The 18,035-nt window shown below is 38.9% G+C and overlaps 1 protein-coding gene across 1 annotated transcript; it reads left to right on the top strand.

The window, feature by feature from the left end:
* Nucleotides 1-4,308: 4,308 nt before the first annotated feature.
* LOC136229823 (beta-glucosidase 12-like) lies at nucleotides 4,309-17,909 on the top strand. The gene is made up of 13 exons (XM_066018708.1): nucleotides 4,309-4,476; nucleotides 4,582-4,651; nucleotides 4,749-4,807; nucleotides 4,882-4,957; nucleotides 15,045-15,122; nucleotides 15,916-16,003; nucleotides 16,109-16,358; nucleotides 16,667-16,782; nucleotides 16,889-17,103; nucleotides 17,176-17,213; nucleotides 17,379-17,475; nucleotides 17,550-17,652; nucleotides 17,729-17,909. Exons 1-13 carry the CDS (start codon nucleotides 4,309-4,311, stop codon nucleotides 17,907-17,909), a joined length of 1,539 nt encoding a protein of 512 aa, XP_065874780.1.
* Nucleotides 17,910-18,035: the final 126 nt, after the last annotated feature.

Below are 18,035 nucleotides of genomic sequence, written 5' to 3'. Positions count from 1 at the left end.
TTCGAAGCTTCAAGTATTTTCCGTCAAACCAAGATCACCGAAACCCCATTTTCGAGTCATTCTTAGTTTACACACCTATTCCAAATCATATTTGGGAACTTTTTATTGATCTCAATCGATTAAAAAGACCCAGAAACAAGCTTTTGAGTTTTTCATCATTGAAAAATTCATCAAACAACCTTTGTGGTGAGCCGTTTTCCAAATTTTATTTAGAGTTCGTTAGCTTATTGTTTTAGCCCAAATTAATTTTAATCTCTTTATTGACATCAATTCTAGAACTCTCAATTTTTATTTCGTAAAAAACGACATCCTATAGCCTTCTAAATCGCCCCTAAAGTACCCTCCACGGAACAGAATCAAGCTTTTGGTTTTTTCAACCATCAAACAATTATTGTGTCGCCCAATTTTCAATAATTTATTCCGACTCATTTACTTGATTTTTTTCTGAAATTCCAGCTCTAAACCCTTCCTTCGCACACTAACTTTAAATACTAGCCTTCGTTTCGCTATAATTTCGACCTCTACAGCTCCCGAAATTGAGCCCGAAAGTCCCACAAAAGCATCAATTTAGTCCCATTTTGCTGTTGACTTGGTGGTAAATTTCTGCTGAAGTCCCTGAACTCTCCGAATTACTTCAAATTCGCCCCAGCACTACCTGGACAACGCTACAGCCCCCGAGCCGATTTTCTGGAGGTCCAATCCTCAATTTCACGCATCCCAACGGCATCAAATAGATCGGTTAATTTTATTTCATCCCGCACATATTTGTTTTTGTGACTTATTTGCGTTTCTAGCTTTAAAGTTATTATTTCTTTTTAAGTTGTAATTTTCATGCTTTATTATTATTTGTAATACAAAAAACATTGAAAAATATTTACAAAATCAATAAAAATATAAAAGAAAATTAAAAAATTTATATCTTTGTGTCGTTTTATTGCCTTTATTCTTAGTACTTATCTTAAAAATTGTTTTTTCCGACCGACCTGTCAAGTAACGTCGGGGCCCAAGACCGTTGTTTTTATTTTCAGTCCTTGTAACGGTCGTCAATCGCTTTTCGTTTAGAATTCAAGTAAATTAGGCGCATTTTATTTATTTACTGTATTCAATTACCATTTTATCCTTTGAGAATTAGCTTCTCCGGCACACCCGCATTATTTTTACCATTTTTAATCCCCGCAAACGCGTATCAAGGTTGAAAATTGGGATATTTCGAAAATATCGCCAACAGTAACAAATTCTTTAAATAAATAAATTAAAATCGTATATATATATTCTAGTGAACATAAGTAGTGAGAATGGGGTTAAATATGTATATACCGTGAATAATTTAATTCGAAAAATGAATTGCATAAACAATTTATCATTTCAAGTAAGTTATGGAGATACAAGGGTAAATGAAAAATAAATGGTGTGTAGTAAAATCTAAGAAGAACTACGTGGCTTTGATTCCCATTTTAAATTTTAAATGACGTTGCGTTTGGGATACGTAGGAAGCTTGATAGAGTTATGAAGTCCAAGCCAAATAAATAATAAAATTTAGATAATTTGTGATAGAGTTTCTTACGAATTGTTAAGAAATTGGTTTAAGATATATTCCCTTCATGCCCGATGCCGTTAAGGGTCGGGTGTGACAGGAAACTAGTAAATGGATAATTATGTAAATAAGACATCCAATTTTCTTGTTGAATTCAATTTCAAAATCAAATATTTTGTTCGTGGAGAAGATGTTGAAGAATGTGTTTCTTTTTAAAACAAGTGAAAACCTCAACTGATGTTTATTATTGTTAATGTACACATTTATATACACAATTAGTGGAAGTCTATCGTAAGTTGTAACAACTAACAATATAGGACCTCTTATAACATGTGTGGGTCCATGTTACACGTGTCAAAATATGTATGGAAGGTCCTCCATTTGACATGGAGAACCCGGTGCTTCTAATAATTTGCCACAATATAGACATGGTTTCAGTTTCTATGCAAACAATTAAATATAATATTACAACAAAACTATTCTATAATAAGAAAAATAATAATGATGATACAATAAATCCTTCATTAAAAAAAAGCATTTTTTTATAAATATAATGGGGATAAATAAAACCCCTTATTAAATATTTCTCATTAATAACTAAATATTTAATTTGGCAAAAACTTAAAAAAACTTTCCTCATAATGTTCTCCAAATCACTACAAAGAAAAACACACACACATATACCAATAATTTTTTAGATGCATTTTTATAGATCGTCATTATTAAAAACATTAAATAATTTATACATAATCTTATGCCCCTAACGCATATCTCTATCTATATATAAACGTTGAGTTCAAAACATATTATGTGAACATACCATGTCAGCAATAGATGAGTTGTAAAAATTATAAAATCTATTATAGTGAAACACACAGTTGATAACAAAATATCACACTAGATATAAAAATTACAGGTAAAAAAATAAAAAAATCTTAATTTTTTTAAGTAGATTAATGTTCATCCCCTCCATCGTCGGTTACAAAAATCATACAACCCTTCCCATATTTATCGGTTATAAAGAAACTTCAAATCATTTCATTCCATATTTGTCGGTTACAAAAAATTTAAAACCTTTTGATTCTCATATCTGTTACAAATCTTAAAACCGTCTAATTAAAAGAAGATTAATGTTCATTATACCCATCATCGGTTACAAAAAGCTTAAAACCATTTGATTCTCATAACTGTCGGTTATAAAAAGTATAAAACCTTTTGAACCAATATATTGTTGAAGCTTGTAAAATGGATAAACTTAAAGAACAATTTTTATTGGGACTAAATCGTAAGAAATCCCGCTTCAACCCAAGAATTAAAGTTTCTCGGAATAATGTTTTACATTTTCTGGAATTTTTTTAGAAATTTCTGGGCACTTGTTTTCTCGCCAGAAAACGCCCACCCGGATTCCGTTCACCGGAATTTTGAAGCACGTTGGGAGGTGATGAAAAAGTATATGTCCATGGTCAAACTACCTTTGCAAGAAGGAAAGCCCGAAGGTTGTAGTCTTAAAGTTCAATGAATCCCTAGGGAGGAGAGTCCTTAAATAGGCTCATATCAACTAGAAACTTTAGCATTCATTCTCAGGTAGGAGAGTCCTTAAATAGTCCTTAAAGTTCAATGAATCCCTAGGGAGGAGAGTCCTTTTCCAAATAACACACAGAATCTTATGAAAAAGTAAAAATGGAATGGCTCTAAAGCCAATTAATTACTTAGACGTGGAAAGCTACTCAATCTCAGGTATATTTTCAGATCTCTATAAATAGTCCATTGACAAACGCCACAAGGTATGCATTCATTCTTCAAACACATACTGTTTTCAAATTTACTTCCTTAAAGTAGATCACTGAGTTGAGCGGCCCCTCCCTAACTGTTTGTTGATTGTTTTAGGTCTTTTCAAGTCTGATCATGATCATCGTGTGGATTGAGAGACATCACTAATAGACTAATAGAGATAATATTATCATATTTTACTACAGTTCTAATTCATATGGTTATAAATTAAAATAAATGATGCTTTAAAGGCTTGGTCCATGAGATGAATTCGTATTAGCAAAGAGTTTTCTAAATAGTAAAAAAAAATTGATTTTTGGACAAAACACGTGGCTGACACACCGGCCACACCTTATATATTCTAGTTTCAATCTCTTAGACATATTTCCTTCTGAAGTACTTTTGCAATTCTTTTTAAAACATCCCCCATTCTCGTTTTCCATTAGTTGATCTTTCACATATGTCATTACTATTTTCATTATAAGAAAGACAAAATCTCATGCTTTAGCTAAATTATTTTCTTCTTGAAACCACTCTTTAACCAATTTAGATAGGTAATAGTTTTGAAACATTGCTCATTGACATAACTAGCTTCACCATATGTACAAGAAGGTAAAGGTCATTTCTTCTCAAAATTATTTATGACATAATTGAGGAAAGTTTTTTTAAGTTTTTGCCAAATTAAATATTTAGTTATTAATGAGAAATATTTAATAAGGGGTTTTATGTATCCACATTATATTTATAAAAGAAATGCTTTTAATGAAGAATTTATTGTATCATCATTATTATTTTTCTTATTATAGAATAGTTTTGTTGTAATATTGTAATTAATTTTTTGCATAGAAACTGAAACCATGTCTATAATGTTAGTTGTTACAACTTACGATAGACTTCCACTAATTGTGTATATAAACATATACATTAACAATAATAAAAATCAGTTGAGGTTTTCACTTGTTATAAAAAGAAACACATTCTTCAACATCTTCTACACGAACAAAATGTTTGATTTTGAAATTGAATTCAACAAGAAAATTGGATGTCTTGTTTACATAATTACCCATTTACTAGTTTCCACTATAGCTTGTGGGAATGAAAATAATATTTCAATTAATCGAGCAAGTTTTCCTGCATCCTTTGACTTTGGGATAGGATCATCTGCTTATCAGGTATTTAACTAATTATAATATTCATTTTTTTAAACCAAATATTCATTTTATTAAGATGTCATTATGTATTACTCCACATAAGTTTAATATTTTTTTATTGAATAGTATGAAGGTGCAACAACTAAAGACGGGAGAGGACCATGCATATGGGATACCTTCATTAAAAAATCCTCAGGTTTCATATGTTTTTAATCAAACCTAAACTGCTCAAACTTTATGATTATTTAAAAAATGTATATATTTTTTTAATATAAAATTTGGATATGGTGCAGGTTCTGTAGCTGACCACAGTAATGCTAGTATTACCACTGACCAGTATCATAGATACAAGGTAGATATGTTGTTTTTATACGTCATAAATATATTTCTTAATTAATCTAATAACATACATGTATATTTCACCAGGAAGATGTGCGTATACTGAAAGACATAGGTTTTGATATTTATAGATTTTCCATCTCTTGGTCTAGAGTTTTACCTAGTAAGTTTACCGTTATATATTTTTATGATGACCCGCGAGGCTAAACCGGGTCATATTCATTTCGCAGGCCCAGCCCATACTTAGACCCATGGTCTAAGATCGGATGGGACCCGAATAAAGGAAGCGGGCGCAGCGAGTAACCGCCCCGAATGGGACCCGAATAAGCGGAAACGGGTGAAGCGAGTAACCGCCCCGAATTCCTAAACGGAGCATCAAGACTCCCACTCAGAACCACGTTCGTTGCCATGAAAGCCACGAAAGGGACATGGTCTAAAAAGGGGAACCGCCCTCAGAACGTGGCCCACTAAGGAGTAACCGCCCTCGGCGGTTACCTAAAAAAAACACCTATAAAAGGCCTTAAGAACAAGGGAAAAAGGTACGTTCACATTTTTTGCCCTACAATATTATTGTCAAATTACCAACCCTCTTACAAAAACTGACTTGATCGTCGGAGAGTTTTCCCGGAGATCCCGTCTCCGGTTCTATTTTGCAGGTAACTCCGACAGGGAATATCAAATCGGATCCGGCAAGTTATCATTGGTGCGATGAACGTGGACCTTTTTTACCAACATTTGGTTAAAGGTACGCGAAGAACATGTCAGAACCATCACGAACGACCGGCGTTACCACTAGATCAACCAGTATGAACTCCAGGGGACCACGGATTGCGAATTCGCAACCTGCAAGTACGCAGCCTGTGGTGCCTAGCTCATCGGGTCCTTCGGGACAATTGAGTCCCTTATTGGAAGTCCAAGTGCAAACTGAGATGGAAATGTCCAATAGTGATTTCGTGCAGATGGCAGGACAAGTCTTGGCTTCGAACATGAGCCAGGCGGCTGGAGATCGAATGATTAATTTACTAACTGCCCTCGCCGAACACAATACCGCCGTGGCGGCTGCTCCTCAAGAACCTGTGGTTATCTCAACACAATCACCGACTATCCCTGTCATATCGGCCCTCCCGCAGCCATCTCAGGCGCCAAATCAAGTGGGCCAGAGTAGTCGCACAAACCCACACAGCCACCCGAGCAACTACTCGCACCCAGATCTCATTACGACGATACATCCGACCTGGTAGCCATCCCAACCGTTGCCAGGAGTGCAAGGCACTCTTCCGCTACAGCAAGTGGAACCTTTTCCTCACACACATTCGGAGTTGATGACTCCTGGGCGAGAGCACACATGGAACTTTGATCCTATAACGGGACAGCGGTTAGTCCCCCAACAGGCACACGTCTCAACACCGATGGGCGGGTGGATGCCACCCAGAATTCACCAGCAGCGGATGGAAGAAGTCCGGCGAATACCCGATATTGACTTAGAAGATCAATTACGAAGCATGATGGAGCGAATAGGGTACTCGCCTAGGCCGAGAGCAGAGGTCCAGAGCGATTCACCTTTTGCCCCTTCGTTGCGGGAATTCATTCCAGATCACAGAATCAAAGCGCCCGCGATACCTAAATACTATGGGGATCCAAATTCTGATCCTGAGGCTTATGTCAGGAACTACAGAGAACTAATGGATGTTGCAGGAGTGAGTGAAAGCATCATTTGCAGGTTATTCTCGACAACTTTGGGCGGAGCCGCATCTGATTGGTTTCGATCTTTACCCGCAGAATCTATTCACAATTGGCATCAATATAGTCGGGATTTCTGTGCGAAATTTGTGGGCTGTAAAGCAGCGGATGTGACGGATAGGCAGCTGAAGGAGATCAAATAGAGGAACTATAATTCCCTAAGGGAATTTGTTGTCGCATTCAACGATATTCTGGTGCGATTGCAAAACCCGGATATCGTGAGCATCCGCAACATCATGGCAGATGGAACCACAGATTGGAGTATGCGGGAGGAAATCATCCGCAACAAGCCGCGCACAGTGGCCGAACTTATGAAGATAGCAAAGGAATTCATGGAAGTGGATGATGTCAACAGGGAACATAGGGCTCAAACCCGGCGAGAAAGAGATGCCGCTAGATCCACTTCGGACAATCGGCGCCAGATCCAGTCCAAAAGCAATTCTGTTCGAAGAGGCGATCGCCCCTTTCAAAGTGGAGGATATCAGACACCATTAAACACGACTCGCCAGGAGGTGTTACTTTGGATCGAAAAGAGCCCCCTGAAGAAGGATATGCGGTTCCCCGAGGTAAAAGGTCGAACCAGTTTGGGGCGACATCCTAACAAATATTGCAGGTTCCACAGATTGAACGGCCATGACACGAATGATTGCTATGAATTAAAGAAGGAGATTGAAAGGCTGATCGAAAGGGGCAAACTGAGTCAATTTGTACGAAAAGAGGCTAATAATGAGAAAGCAACGTTACCGCATGAAGCAGAGGTAAGGCCCGAAAAGAAGCAGAAAAAAGGAGTGATAAACGTGATAGCCGGCGGGATCTATGAGCCTCCAACAAAAAGAGCTCGCCGTGAACAGCGAAAAAGCAACACTCATAGGGGGGATGCCCTCAACTACTCATTTGCGCGAATCACGGAGCCGCATGCGGATGCTTTGGTGATCACAATGGCTGTGGAAGGCTGGGACGTCAAGCGGGTCCTTATTGATACTGGCAGTTCTTGTAATGTTATTACTCGGACTGCATTCAACAAGTTGGGAATTAATGACGAGCGAGTGGAACATACATTCATGGATGTAACTGGTTTTGGGGGTCAATCCTCTCAAACAAGTGGACAGGTGGTGTTGGAGGCAGAAATGGGCGATAAAAACCTAAAATGGCGAGGTGATTTAGAATTCGCAATTGTGGATCTCCCATTGGCCTACAACATAATTCCGGGACGCCCATTCTTGTCGGAAACGGAGTCGCTCATCTCAATGAAACATTTAACATTACATTTGCCAACACACCAAGGGCGAGCCATAGTTGAAGGTGATCAACTTGTATCTCAACAGGCCTATACATTGTCACTTGAACCAAAGCCAGACGAGGAAGATAGGGTAGAGGAGAAATTGCCAGCGGAAGCATTGGGAGAAACGGAACTATTCGCCATCTCAAGCGACAAAAATGTGCGAATAGCGACGGGCCTCCCCGAAGAAACGAAGAAAGCCATTGCCGAGGTGATGGTCCAATGTGAGTCGGCATTTGCCGCCCCAAATGAAATACTGAAAGGAATAAGTCCAGACGTAGCAACCCATCGTTTGAATGTAGACAAAGGTGCAACCCCAGTGCGACAGAAAAAGAGAGGACATGCTCCTGAGCGGCAAAAGGCGATTGAAAAAGCAGTGGCGGATTTGCTAAAGTCAGATTCAATTCGAGAAGTCACCTATCCGGAGTGGTTAGCCAATGTGGTGCTAGTCAAAAAGCCGAATGGAACGTACAGAATGTGCGTCGACTTCAAAGATCTGAACAAGGCATGTCCGAAGGATATGTATCCGCTTCCTAACATTGATATATTAGTAGATGGAACTGCAGGATATGAAGTTTTATCATTCACCGACGTGAAATCCAGTTACCATCAGATACCCATGGAGAAGGGGGATGAAATCAAAACATCGTTCATAACTCACCAGGCGACTTATTGCTTCAAGGTGATGCCCTTTGGATTGAAAAACGCGGGAGCAACATACCAGAGGATGATGAACAAGATATTTTCAGACAAATCCGGCGAGAACTTCTCGATCTATGTTGATGACATGATCATCAAAAGCAAGAAAATGCAAGACCACCCGTAAGATATCAAAGAAATCCTGGAAGTGCTAATCAAATATGGCCTCAAATTGAACCCAGAGAAATGCACATTCGGAGCAAGAGCGGGAAAGTTCCTGGGTTTCATTGTTAGCGGCAAGGGAGTTGAGGCGAATCCCGAGAAGGTTAAAGCAGTAATGGAGATGAAAACGCCGAGGAGCATAAGAGAAGTACAGAGACTAAATGGGCGGTTGGTGGCATTAGGGCGATTCATATCATGCTCAGCTAGGAGATGTCTACCTTTCTACAATGCCATCAAAAAATCCAAGTCCTTTGAATGGACGCCGGATTGTCAAGAAGCATTCGAGGGGATAAAGCGATTACTGTGTTATCCGCCCTTAATGAGTAGGCCGGAGGATGGAGAAGATTTATTTCTCTACGTATCCGTCACCAATATGGCGATATGCACTGTGATGGTGCGAGAAGAAGAAGGACAACAATATCCAGTGTACTACGTGAGCAAAGTCCTGAAGGATGCAGAACTCCGGTATTCGAAGTTGGACAAAATGGCCCTCGCAGTGATAACCACGGCGGCTAGATTGAAACCATACTTTCAGGCGCATACTATCATTGTGAGAACTGGCATCCCAATGCGAAAGGTATTACAGAAACCTGACGCATCCGGCCGGTTGATGGAATGGTCAATTCGCCTGGGAGAATTCGATATTCGCTATGAAGGGAGACAAGCGCTAAAGAGCCAAGTACTCGCAGATTTCGTGAACGAATTCACCTGGGATGACGATGAATGTCCGAAGGCACAAAAAGAAGAGTGGAGCATGTACACAGATGGGGCATTATCTACAGATGGAGCTGGGCTGGGAGTCGTCATCAAGGGCCCGGAGCTTATTCGCCTGTGCTATGCAGCAAAATTAACTTTCAAAACTACCAATAATGCCGCAGAATATGAAGCAATGATATGTGGATTGAAGTTGCTCAATGAACTCACCCCAGAAAGAGTGGTAATCTACAGCGATTCCAAACTCATGATAAACCAGATCACAAAAAATTATCTGGTGAAACAGGAGGAGCTAGTAAAATACCATCAGGTAGTCGGCAGATTGACACAAGAGTTAACGCACAAGGGAGTCGTTTGGGAGATGGTGCATGTTCCGCGAGGCCAAAATGCAAAGGCTGACGAATTGGCAAAAGCAGCGGCAAGTAGGGAACCATGGAGTCAAAAGGCATGCAATTTGGAAATAAAATCGGCACCAGCATTCGAGGTCGATCAGATTATGGTCATCGAAGAACCGGAAGACGATGAAGATTGGTGGATGCCCATTCGCCAATATCTGGAGCAGGGAGATTTACCGGTTGATAAGAGCTTAGCCAGAAAGCTAATTGGGCAGTCAGCTCGATACTCAATTCGGGATGGAACTTTGTATCGGAAATCGTATACATGTCCATGGTTGAAATGCATTAGTCGCAACGAAGGAGACTACGTGCTGCGAGAATTACATGAAGGAATTTGTGGCGTGCACGAAGCTTCGGCGGCGTTGGCAAGAAAGGTCAAACTGACGGGATACTACTGGCCCAAGGTGGTGGAAGATTCCCAGAAGATGGTTGTGGAATGTCACAATTGTCAAATACATGCGAATGAAAAGCATGTTCCCGGAGCCGAACAAATCGCTATAATGACGGCGTGGCCATTCGCAACATGGGGAATCGATATAGTGGGTCCATTCCCAGAAACGACAAAGAAAAGGAAGTACTTGATAGTCACAGTTGACCACTTCAGCAAATGGGTAGAAGCGGAGGCAGTAACCGCACAAACACCTGAGCGAATGATCGAGTTCTTACGAGAGAACATTATCATGCGATTTGGAATCCCGCAAAAGCTTATAACCGACAATGGCATCCAGTTCAACTGTGCCAAGTTCAAAGCATACTACGAAAGCATGGGGATCAAAAATCATTTTTCTTCCGTAAACCATCCCCAATCGAATGGTATGACGGAGGTTACCAACAGGGCCATGATTCAAGGCATCAAGAAGCGGCTAGGAGACAAAAAAACAGGTTGGGCGGATGAGATACCCCATATGTTGTGGGCATACAGAACCTCTGTAAAGGCAGCAACAGGCGAAACACCTTTCTCGCTAGTTTATGGAGCTGAAGCAGTCCTACCTGTAGAAATCAAGTCGCCAACAGATCGGATAATTTATTATTGCGACACACAAAATCCTATCAACATTAGAGATGCTTTGGATTCTGTGGAGGAACGAAGAGAAAAAGCTTACATGCGAATGGCAGTATACCGCAATAGAATCAAGAAATATCATGACAGAAGAGTGCGAAAAGTAATAATCAACGAGAACGACTTGGTCTTGAAAAAAGCGGATAAAATACAATCTAGAGATGGCAAAGGCAAGCTGGGCGTCAACTGGATCGGACCATACAAAGTATCCAAGAAGCTGGGACCAGCCACTTTTGAAATAGAAGAAATGAGCGGAAAGAAGCTCCCGCGCACCTGGAATCTAGAGAATCTACGCCTATATAAAAAGGCCGAGTAGTTCGAGGAAATGACGAGTACTCTTTTTCCTTTTATGAGTTTTTCCCATTGGGTTTTCTGATAAAAGGTTTTAATGAGGCTTTGATCCCACACAGTTTGTGTACCTATGTAATAAACCTTTTCTCTTTATCAATAAAGGTATTCAATTATTACATTTATTCAATATGTTACGCCCGAATGCGGATTGTTCTTAAAAACACATAAATGTGTTGCCTATTAAAGAAAGGCGGATGCATGATTACGCATCACTCGCAAAACCCTTAGGGTTAAACTCAAAAAACACATAAATGTGTTGCCTATTAAAGAAAGGCGGATGCATGATTACGCATCACTCGCAAAACCCTTAGGGTTAAACTCAAAAAACACATAAATGTGTTGTCTATTAAAGAAAGGCGGATGCATGATTACGCATCACTCGCAAAACCTTATGATTAACCTTATGATTATATTATTTTCGAAAGAAAAATAATAGAGTAAGGCATAAAATTAAGCGAATAAACGAGTACTCAAAAATTATCAAAAAGGGTTTGGCCACCCTAGCGAAAGCAAAAATTACTATGAAGAATTACAAGTATGAAGTCGGCAAAAGGCAAGGATCATACATGAAAATAAAGTGACAATAATCGCACGTATAGGCAAAGCGGAAAGTGAAAGAAAATTAATATATACGGGCAGTTTGTTACATACAAAAAGTCCAAATATAAATTAAACTATGCTACAGCTTCCTCTCCTTCACCCCTATTGCTTTCCTCGCCTCCAGCGACTCCCTCATCTCCTCCAGTGGGCGGATCTACTTCAAGCGAATCCTCAACCCTCGAATCAATAACTGCTTCAGAGGGCGGTACCTCTTGCTCAGGCTGAGAGATGTCCTGCGGTGCCCCTTCTTCCGCATTCTGGGTAGGGATCTCGCCGATAATTGGAGATTCCTGAAAACTCTTCCAATCTAAGAGGAGTACCTCATCCATATCAGCATCCTCGGCTTCCAGCTTGTCCCACTTCTCAGTTAAATCCTTTTCAGGGATGGGAACCTTGGGGCGGTTAAGTACGAGACCCTGATGTCCATGCTCATAAGCGGCATGAATCCGCTCCCCATACCAGTAGATGCGGGCACCGTCTTCAGCCAGAATTTCCTCAGCCCTCTTCTTTTGTGTCTCCTTGGAATCAGCTAGATCATCGAGGGCCTTTCGCAGCTCATCGGACTTAGCCTGAAGAGATTTAAGAGCCTCCTCCTTCTCGCTCACAGCCTTCTGAAGGGCGCCTTCTAGGACCTTCACCTTCCCTTGGGCATCATCATAAAGCGACTTCTGAGTCGCCAATTCAGTACCAAGACCTTCCAACTCCTTGGCTCGCTCGGCTTCGGAGAATGCCCTCAGCGAAATTGATAATCTGCATATAAGACGGCTCACGAATAAAAAAGGGCGAATAGAAATAGGCGGTTACAATGGACGCAAGATCCTTAAAAGAGAATGACAAGCAACAATATACCTCTACAGAACGCTTCTCGATCCCCTCCACAGCGGTAGGGAGCGGTACTTGTTCACGCACACGGGAAGCAGAGGGAAGCCGCCCGAGGACATTACATATGGAAGAGACAATGTCCTTGCAAGAAAAACTCACGGCCATGCCAAAGGTCCTAGTCCACTATCCGCTGATGTCGGGAATTGGCTGCAAAGGCGTAAAGAAAAATATCAAGAGAACAGCAGATAGCTCATGAGGAAAAAAGTAGCAATATAGAAAGAGGGAATAGATCAAGATACCTCGTGAATTGGGGTACTGCTCTTTCCTTTGGATGAGGCGGATACGGGTGTACCGCCAACAGTAAGGGACACAGAGGTGTTCTTCTTCTTGGGACGAGAAGACTCTGTATCCGCACTTATCTTCCGCTTCCTCGTCAAAGGAAGATCCTCGGAGGCAGAAGCGGGACCTTGTGAAACGGAGGCCCTTACAGGAGAAGCCGCCTCAATGGAAGGAATCGTTCCTCCAGAAGAATCCGCCCCTACAACGGAAGCGGTTCCCACCATCCGCTTCTTCCTTCTCGCTAGGGCTTTAGCCTCCCGATTTGCAGCGATTTGAGATAAAGGATCACCCCTGCAAAGGGTTAAAAGAAATCATCAACTTGGAAATAAAAAGTACCTTGTACAAAAACGCGATAAGGGATATAGACCACGCGATCCCCCTCGCGGTAGGCAATCGCTACTCGGCTCCTTAGCATATGGAAGGCCTGATCATATGTCCATACAAAAGGAGGGGTACTCTTCAGGAACTCGATGATAGCGGATTCTTCCTTGCTGGGGTAACCGAAGTTCAAACTCTTCACATTGGGCCGGCCCCAACGGCGAAGGAAGTTCAGATTTCCCTCATTAAACTTGATAAAAAAGTAAGAGCGATCCCACTCGCGGATCTTGTTCAGCTTCTCGTCAAAACCATAGTATCCGCTCTGGCGGATGAAAGTGAAATATCCCGCCGAACTCTTGAAATGATGAAGCTTGGAGAAAATTTTAAGCGAGAAAGGAACCTCCAAACAATCCGCCAGAAATTTATCCAGGGTCAAGTCGGCCCATCCATTTGGATGTAACTGCCCGGGTGCGATTCCGTAACCGCTGAGGACGGAAGCAATCTCATCCGCCAGCGGATAAGTGAAGCCGCAGATAATTTGGGCGACGAAAATGGTGAAATACCCCTTTGGGTAATCGCCCGGTCCTCTATCCTCCCCGGGAATGATGGGAATGATGGTCTCGAGACCTTGGAGCCAAGGATATTGCACCCGCAAATCCTCAATGGTCTCGCGACAAACTAGGCTTCCCGACCTGTCCCTCTTTGGTAACAAACGGGGGGTTGGGACAGGTGGCGGAATCAACTTCTTAGGGTCAAAATCTAGACCCTCGTCGATTGTATTCGCCAGATGGAGGAAGTCAGCGGGGTGGGAATCAGACCCATGAGAACTGGTTGAAACTTCATCAACCATCTCATCAACTTCATGAGAAACCTCGCGGAGGTAGTTCTCATCAAACGGTGCGAAGTCGAGGTCGGGGTTCGACATGTTGAGGAAAAGAAATAAACAGAAGTAAAAAGCCGAACAAGGTACAAGTTATGGAGAGGAAAACTTACATGGGAAAGACAACACAGAGAAGTGACGGAAATAAGAGGTCAACGCCGGAAAAGATGACGCCGGAAAAGAAATAACGAAAGAGGAAAAATTCACAAGTTTTTGAATTTTGAATAGACAAGCAAAAACGAAGCGTCCCCTATGAACAGACCCTAAAGGGCTCTTGTATCAAACTAAAGGGGAGGCATGTGATGACCCGCGAGGCTAAACCGGGTCATATTCATTTCGCAGGCCCAGCCCATACTTAGACCCATGGTCTAAGATCGGATGGGACCCGAATAAAGGAAGCGGGCGCAGCGAGTAACCGCCCCGAATGGGACCCGAATAAGCGGAAACGGGTGAAGCGAGTAACCGCCCCGAATTCCTAAACGGAGCATCAAGACTCCCACTCAGAACAACGTTCGTTGCCATGAAAGCCACGAAAGGGACATGGTCTAAAAAGGGGAACCGCCCTCAGAATGTGGCCCACTAAGGAGTAACCGCCCTCGGCGGTTACCTAAAAAAACACCTATAAAAGGCCTTAAGAACAAGGGAAAAAGGTACGTTCATATTTTTTGCCCTACAATATTATTGTCAAATTACCAACCCTCTTACAAAAACTGACTTGATCGTCGGAGAGTTTTCCCGGAGATCCCGTCTCCGGTTCTATTTTGCAGGTAACTCCGGCAGGGAATATCAAATCGGATCCGGCAAGTTATCATTTTATTTATTAGCTCTTTTGAAAAAAAAATAGTTACTTTTTCTAACTTTATTTCTCTTATATTTTGTACAATAATTTAGAAGGAGGGCGACGTGGAGGAGTAAATAAAAAAGGCATCAACCACTATAATAAACTCATTAATCACCTATTATCAAAAGGTTTAATAGCAATGTCCCTTTCCCTTATTAATATATTTTATTTACTTTGCAATTTTAAATAAGTAATACATTACTAATTTTAAAGCCTAATATTTTGGTTAGTTCTAGGAAACAATTTCTATTTCCAGTTTGTGTATTAAAAAATCAAAATAGTTTCTTTTTCATTTCTTTTTGTAGTAATAATTATTATATATCGAATTAGTGCAAAATATTTTTTTACTAAAGATTATTATATTTTAAAATTTTCTTTAAATTCAACAATATAAATACATTATTGTGATAAGAATTATTATTTATAAAATTATTAAAACTATAAATAGTAAACTATATGAAAACCAAAAGAACATAATATATATATACATACACACGTGGGAGTGACTAAGTAAAAAGCAAGAAAAATAATTAAAATATATGTGAATAGTGGTCGTATAAAGTATAAAATGTATTAGAGCATAAAATATGACAAAAAAAGTCTTATTTTCTAAATCCTCAATTGAGTAATTTATACAACTAAACAAAAAGTGATGTCTTTCGATTTCGTTGAAAAAATTTCTTAGAAAATGGCCATCTTTTCCATAGCTAACAAACCTTAGACTGTGCTTTAATCTTTGATATATTTTCACTTTATTTGACAAATTTTGACACTTAAATTTTATAAATATTTTGCATAAAATATTAAGATAAACAAGAACTCATGTTTAAAGACTTTTCCATAAATTGACCTTTATTTCTTCCAAATGTCATTTAGAAGGAAACAAATATATTAAATAATGAATACTTGTTTATTTTGAAGGTATCAAACCGATTGTAACTCTATTCCATTGGGATCTTCCACAAGTTATAGAAGATCAATATCAAGGTTTTCTAAACCCTAAAATTATGTAAGTACAATTTTAAATATGTGTATGAGAAACGACTATTCATATTAATCTGCTTTAATTATTTGTGTGAGAACTCGTAATTCATATTGTCCTATTATATGACAGTGATGATTTTCGTGATTATGTTGAGTTGTGCTTTAATACATTTGGCGATCGAGTAAAGCTTTGGGTCACTATAAATGAGCCAATGATGTATGCACAACAAGGTTATGCAAGTGCAACGTTTGCTCCAGGTAGATGTTCAAATCGTTCAAGATGCTCTGCAGGTGATTCTAGTGTTGAACCATACATAGTAGCACACCATCTACTCCTTGCTCATGCGGCGGCGGTCAAACTATATAAAGAAAAATATCAGGTGAAATCTATATTCATTCTGGATATTAATGTGTAAATAAAATAAATAATCATTTTTAAAATATAAATACTCGTAAAACTATAATTTTATAGCATAATTGATAATAATTTCCTTGTTTGCCAAAAAAAAATCCTTAGAATGCAAGCATAAAGAGAAATCATAAAATAAATAATCCATTGTACGAGACTCTACTAATAACATCTTAATTAGTTAAGTTATGGAAACCTAACATGCTTAATAGACTCACAAACATAAAATGATAAAATATTTATTAATTTATTTAATTTCTTTCAATTAAAACTTTGTAGATTTCGCAAAAAGGTCAAATTGGAATTTCACTAAATACTAACTGGATGGTGCCATACTCAAATTCACAAAAAGACCAACTAGCAACAGATCGAGGTTTTGCTTTTACATATGGTTGGTATGTATTTATTTATTTATATTTATGTTTGAATTTATATAAATATGGATATGTATATCAAAATAAAATAAAATGGAACTGAATTTACTTTTTTGTTCTGTTGAAGGTTTATGGAGCCACTATATTCTGGATCTTACCCACTAGAAATGATTGTTAATGTGGGAAAAAGATTACCAAATTTTACTAAGGAGGAAACCAATACGATTAAAGGATCTTATGATTTCATCGGAATCAATTACTATACTGCGAGATATATTGCTGATACTCCTTGTCGAACTCAAAATTTGAACTACATCACTGACTCTTGTATCGATATTAAAAGTATGTAAATCAACTTTTTTCTTCACTAAAATTACCTTATTATTTTCTAATCAAAGAAATTACTTACTTTAGGTGAACGAAATGGAATTCCAATTGGTCCTCATATAGAGGTATAATTTATAAATTAATATAAAACTTAAGTATCATAAAGTGACTTTTTTATTTATCATGCTACTCTTTATTTCTTGAAATATTTTTATTAGAATTTTAAATATAGTTATCATTTAATTATGTACAGAGTAATTAAAGTTCCTAAATCTAATTTAATTGAACAGGGTACTTGGATGTATATCTATCCAGAAGGGCTTCAATATTATCTACTTTACATCAGAAATAAGTACAATGACCCTGTAATCTATATTACAGAGAATGGTAAAAAAAAACTACACACATAAGAATAATAAACAATTATTTCATATTCTTACATTTATTTTGTTTTGTATTAGGATTTGCTGAGCATAAAGATAACATAAGTTCTATTTTGGAAGATGATAAAGTGAGAATAGAATATTTTCATAGTCATCTAAGTCGCACTCTTGAAGCAATAAGGTGAGTATTATAAATTACAAAAAAAAACAATAATGGTGATTTTGTTGATAAAAAAATGAATTGATGACTTGAACAGGCTTGGAGTAAACGTAAAGGGGTACATAGCATGGTCGTTTTTAGACAATTTTGAGTGGACAGCTGGCTACACAGCCAAATCTGGAATAGTTCATGTTGACTTCAAAAATGGATTCAAAAGATACCCAAAACAATCATCATTTTGGTTCAAAAAATTTCTTACTGTTACTAGTATAGAGTAGCTTACGTGGCTCTCTTCTTTTACTTGTTCAATGTACACAACATAAATTACTAAGCATAATAAAGTATTCCTGTTAATATGGGTTTTCCTAAGGATAATGTCTAATTGCATCATTCAGTTTATTTTA

This window comes from Euphorbia lathyris, chromosome 5, assembly GCF_963576675.1.
Source record: "Euphorbia lathyris chromosome 5, ddEupLath1.1, whole genome shotgun sequence".
Classification (NCBI taxonomy): domain Eukaryota; kingdom Viridiplantae; phylum Streptophyta; class Magnoliopsida; order Malpighiales; family Euphorbiaceae; genus Euphorbia; species Euphorbia lathyris.
This window is presented reverse-complemented; position numbering and strand designations above follow the sequence as displayed.

Bases quoted from the DNA above. Each gene is read 5' to 3' on its own strand.
- LOC136229823 (XM_066018708.1), top strand. From the start codon at position 4,309: ATGTTTGATTTTGAAATTGAATTCAACAAGAAAATTGGATGTCTTGTT. The intron at 4,808-4,881 runs GTAGATATGTTG...ATATTTCACCAG, and splicing joins ACCAGTATCATAGATACAAG to GAAGATGTGCGTATACTGAA. The intron at 17,476-17,549 runs GTAAAAAAAAAC...GTTTTGTATTAG, and splicing joins AATCTATATTACAGAGAATG to GATTTGCTGAGCATAAAGAT.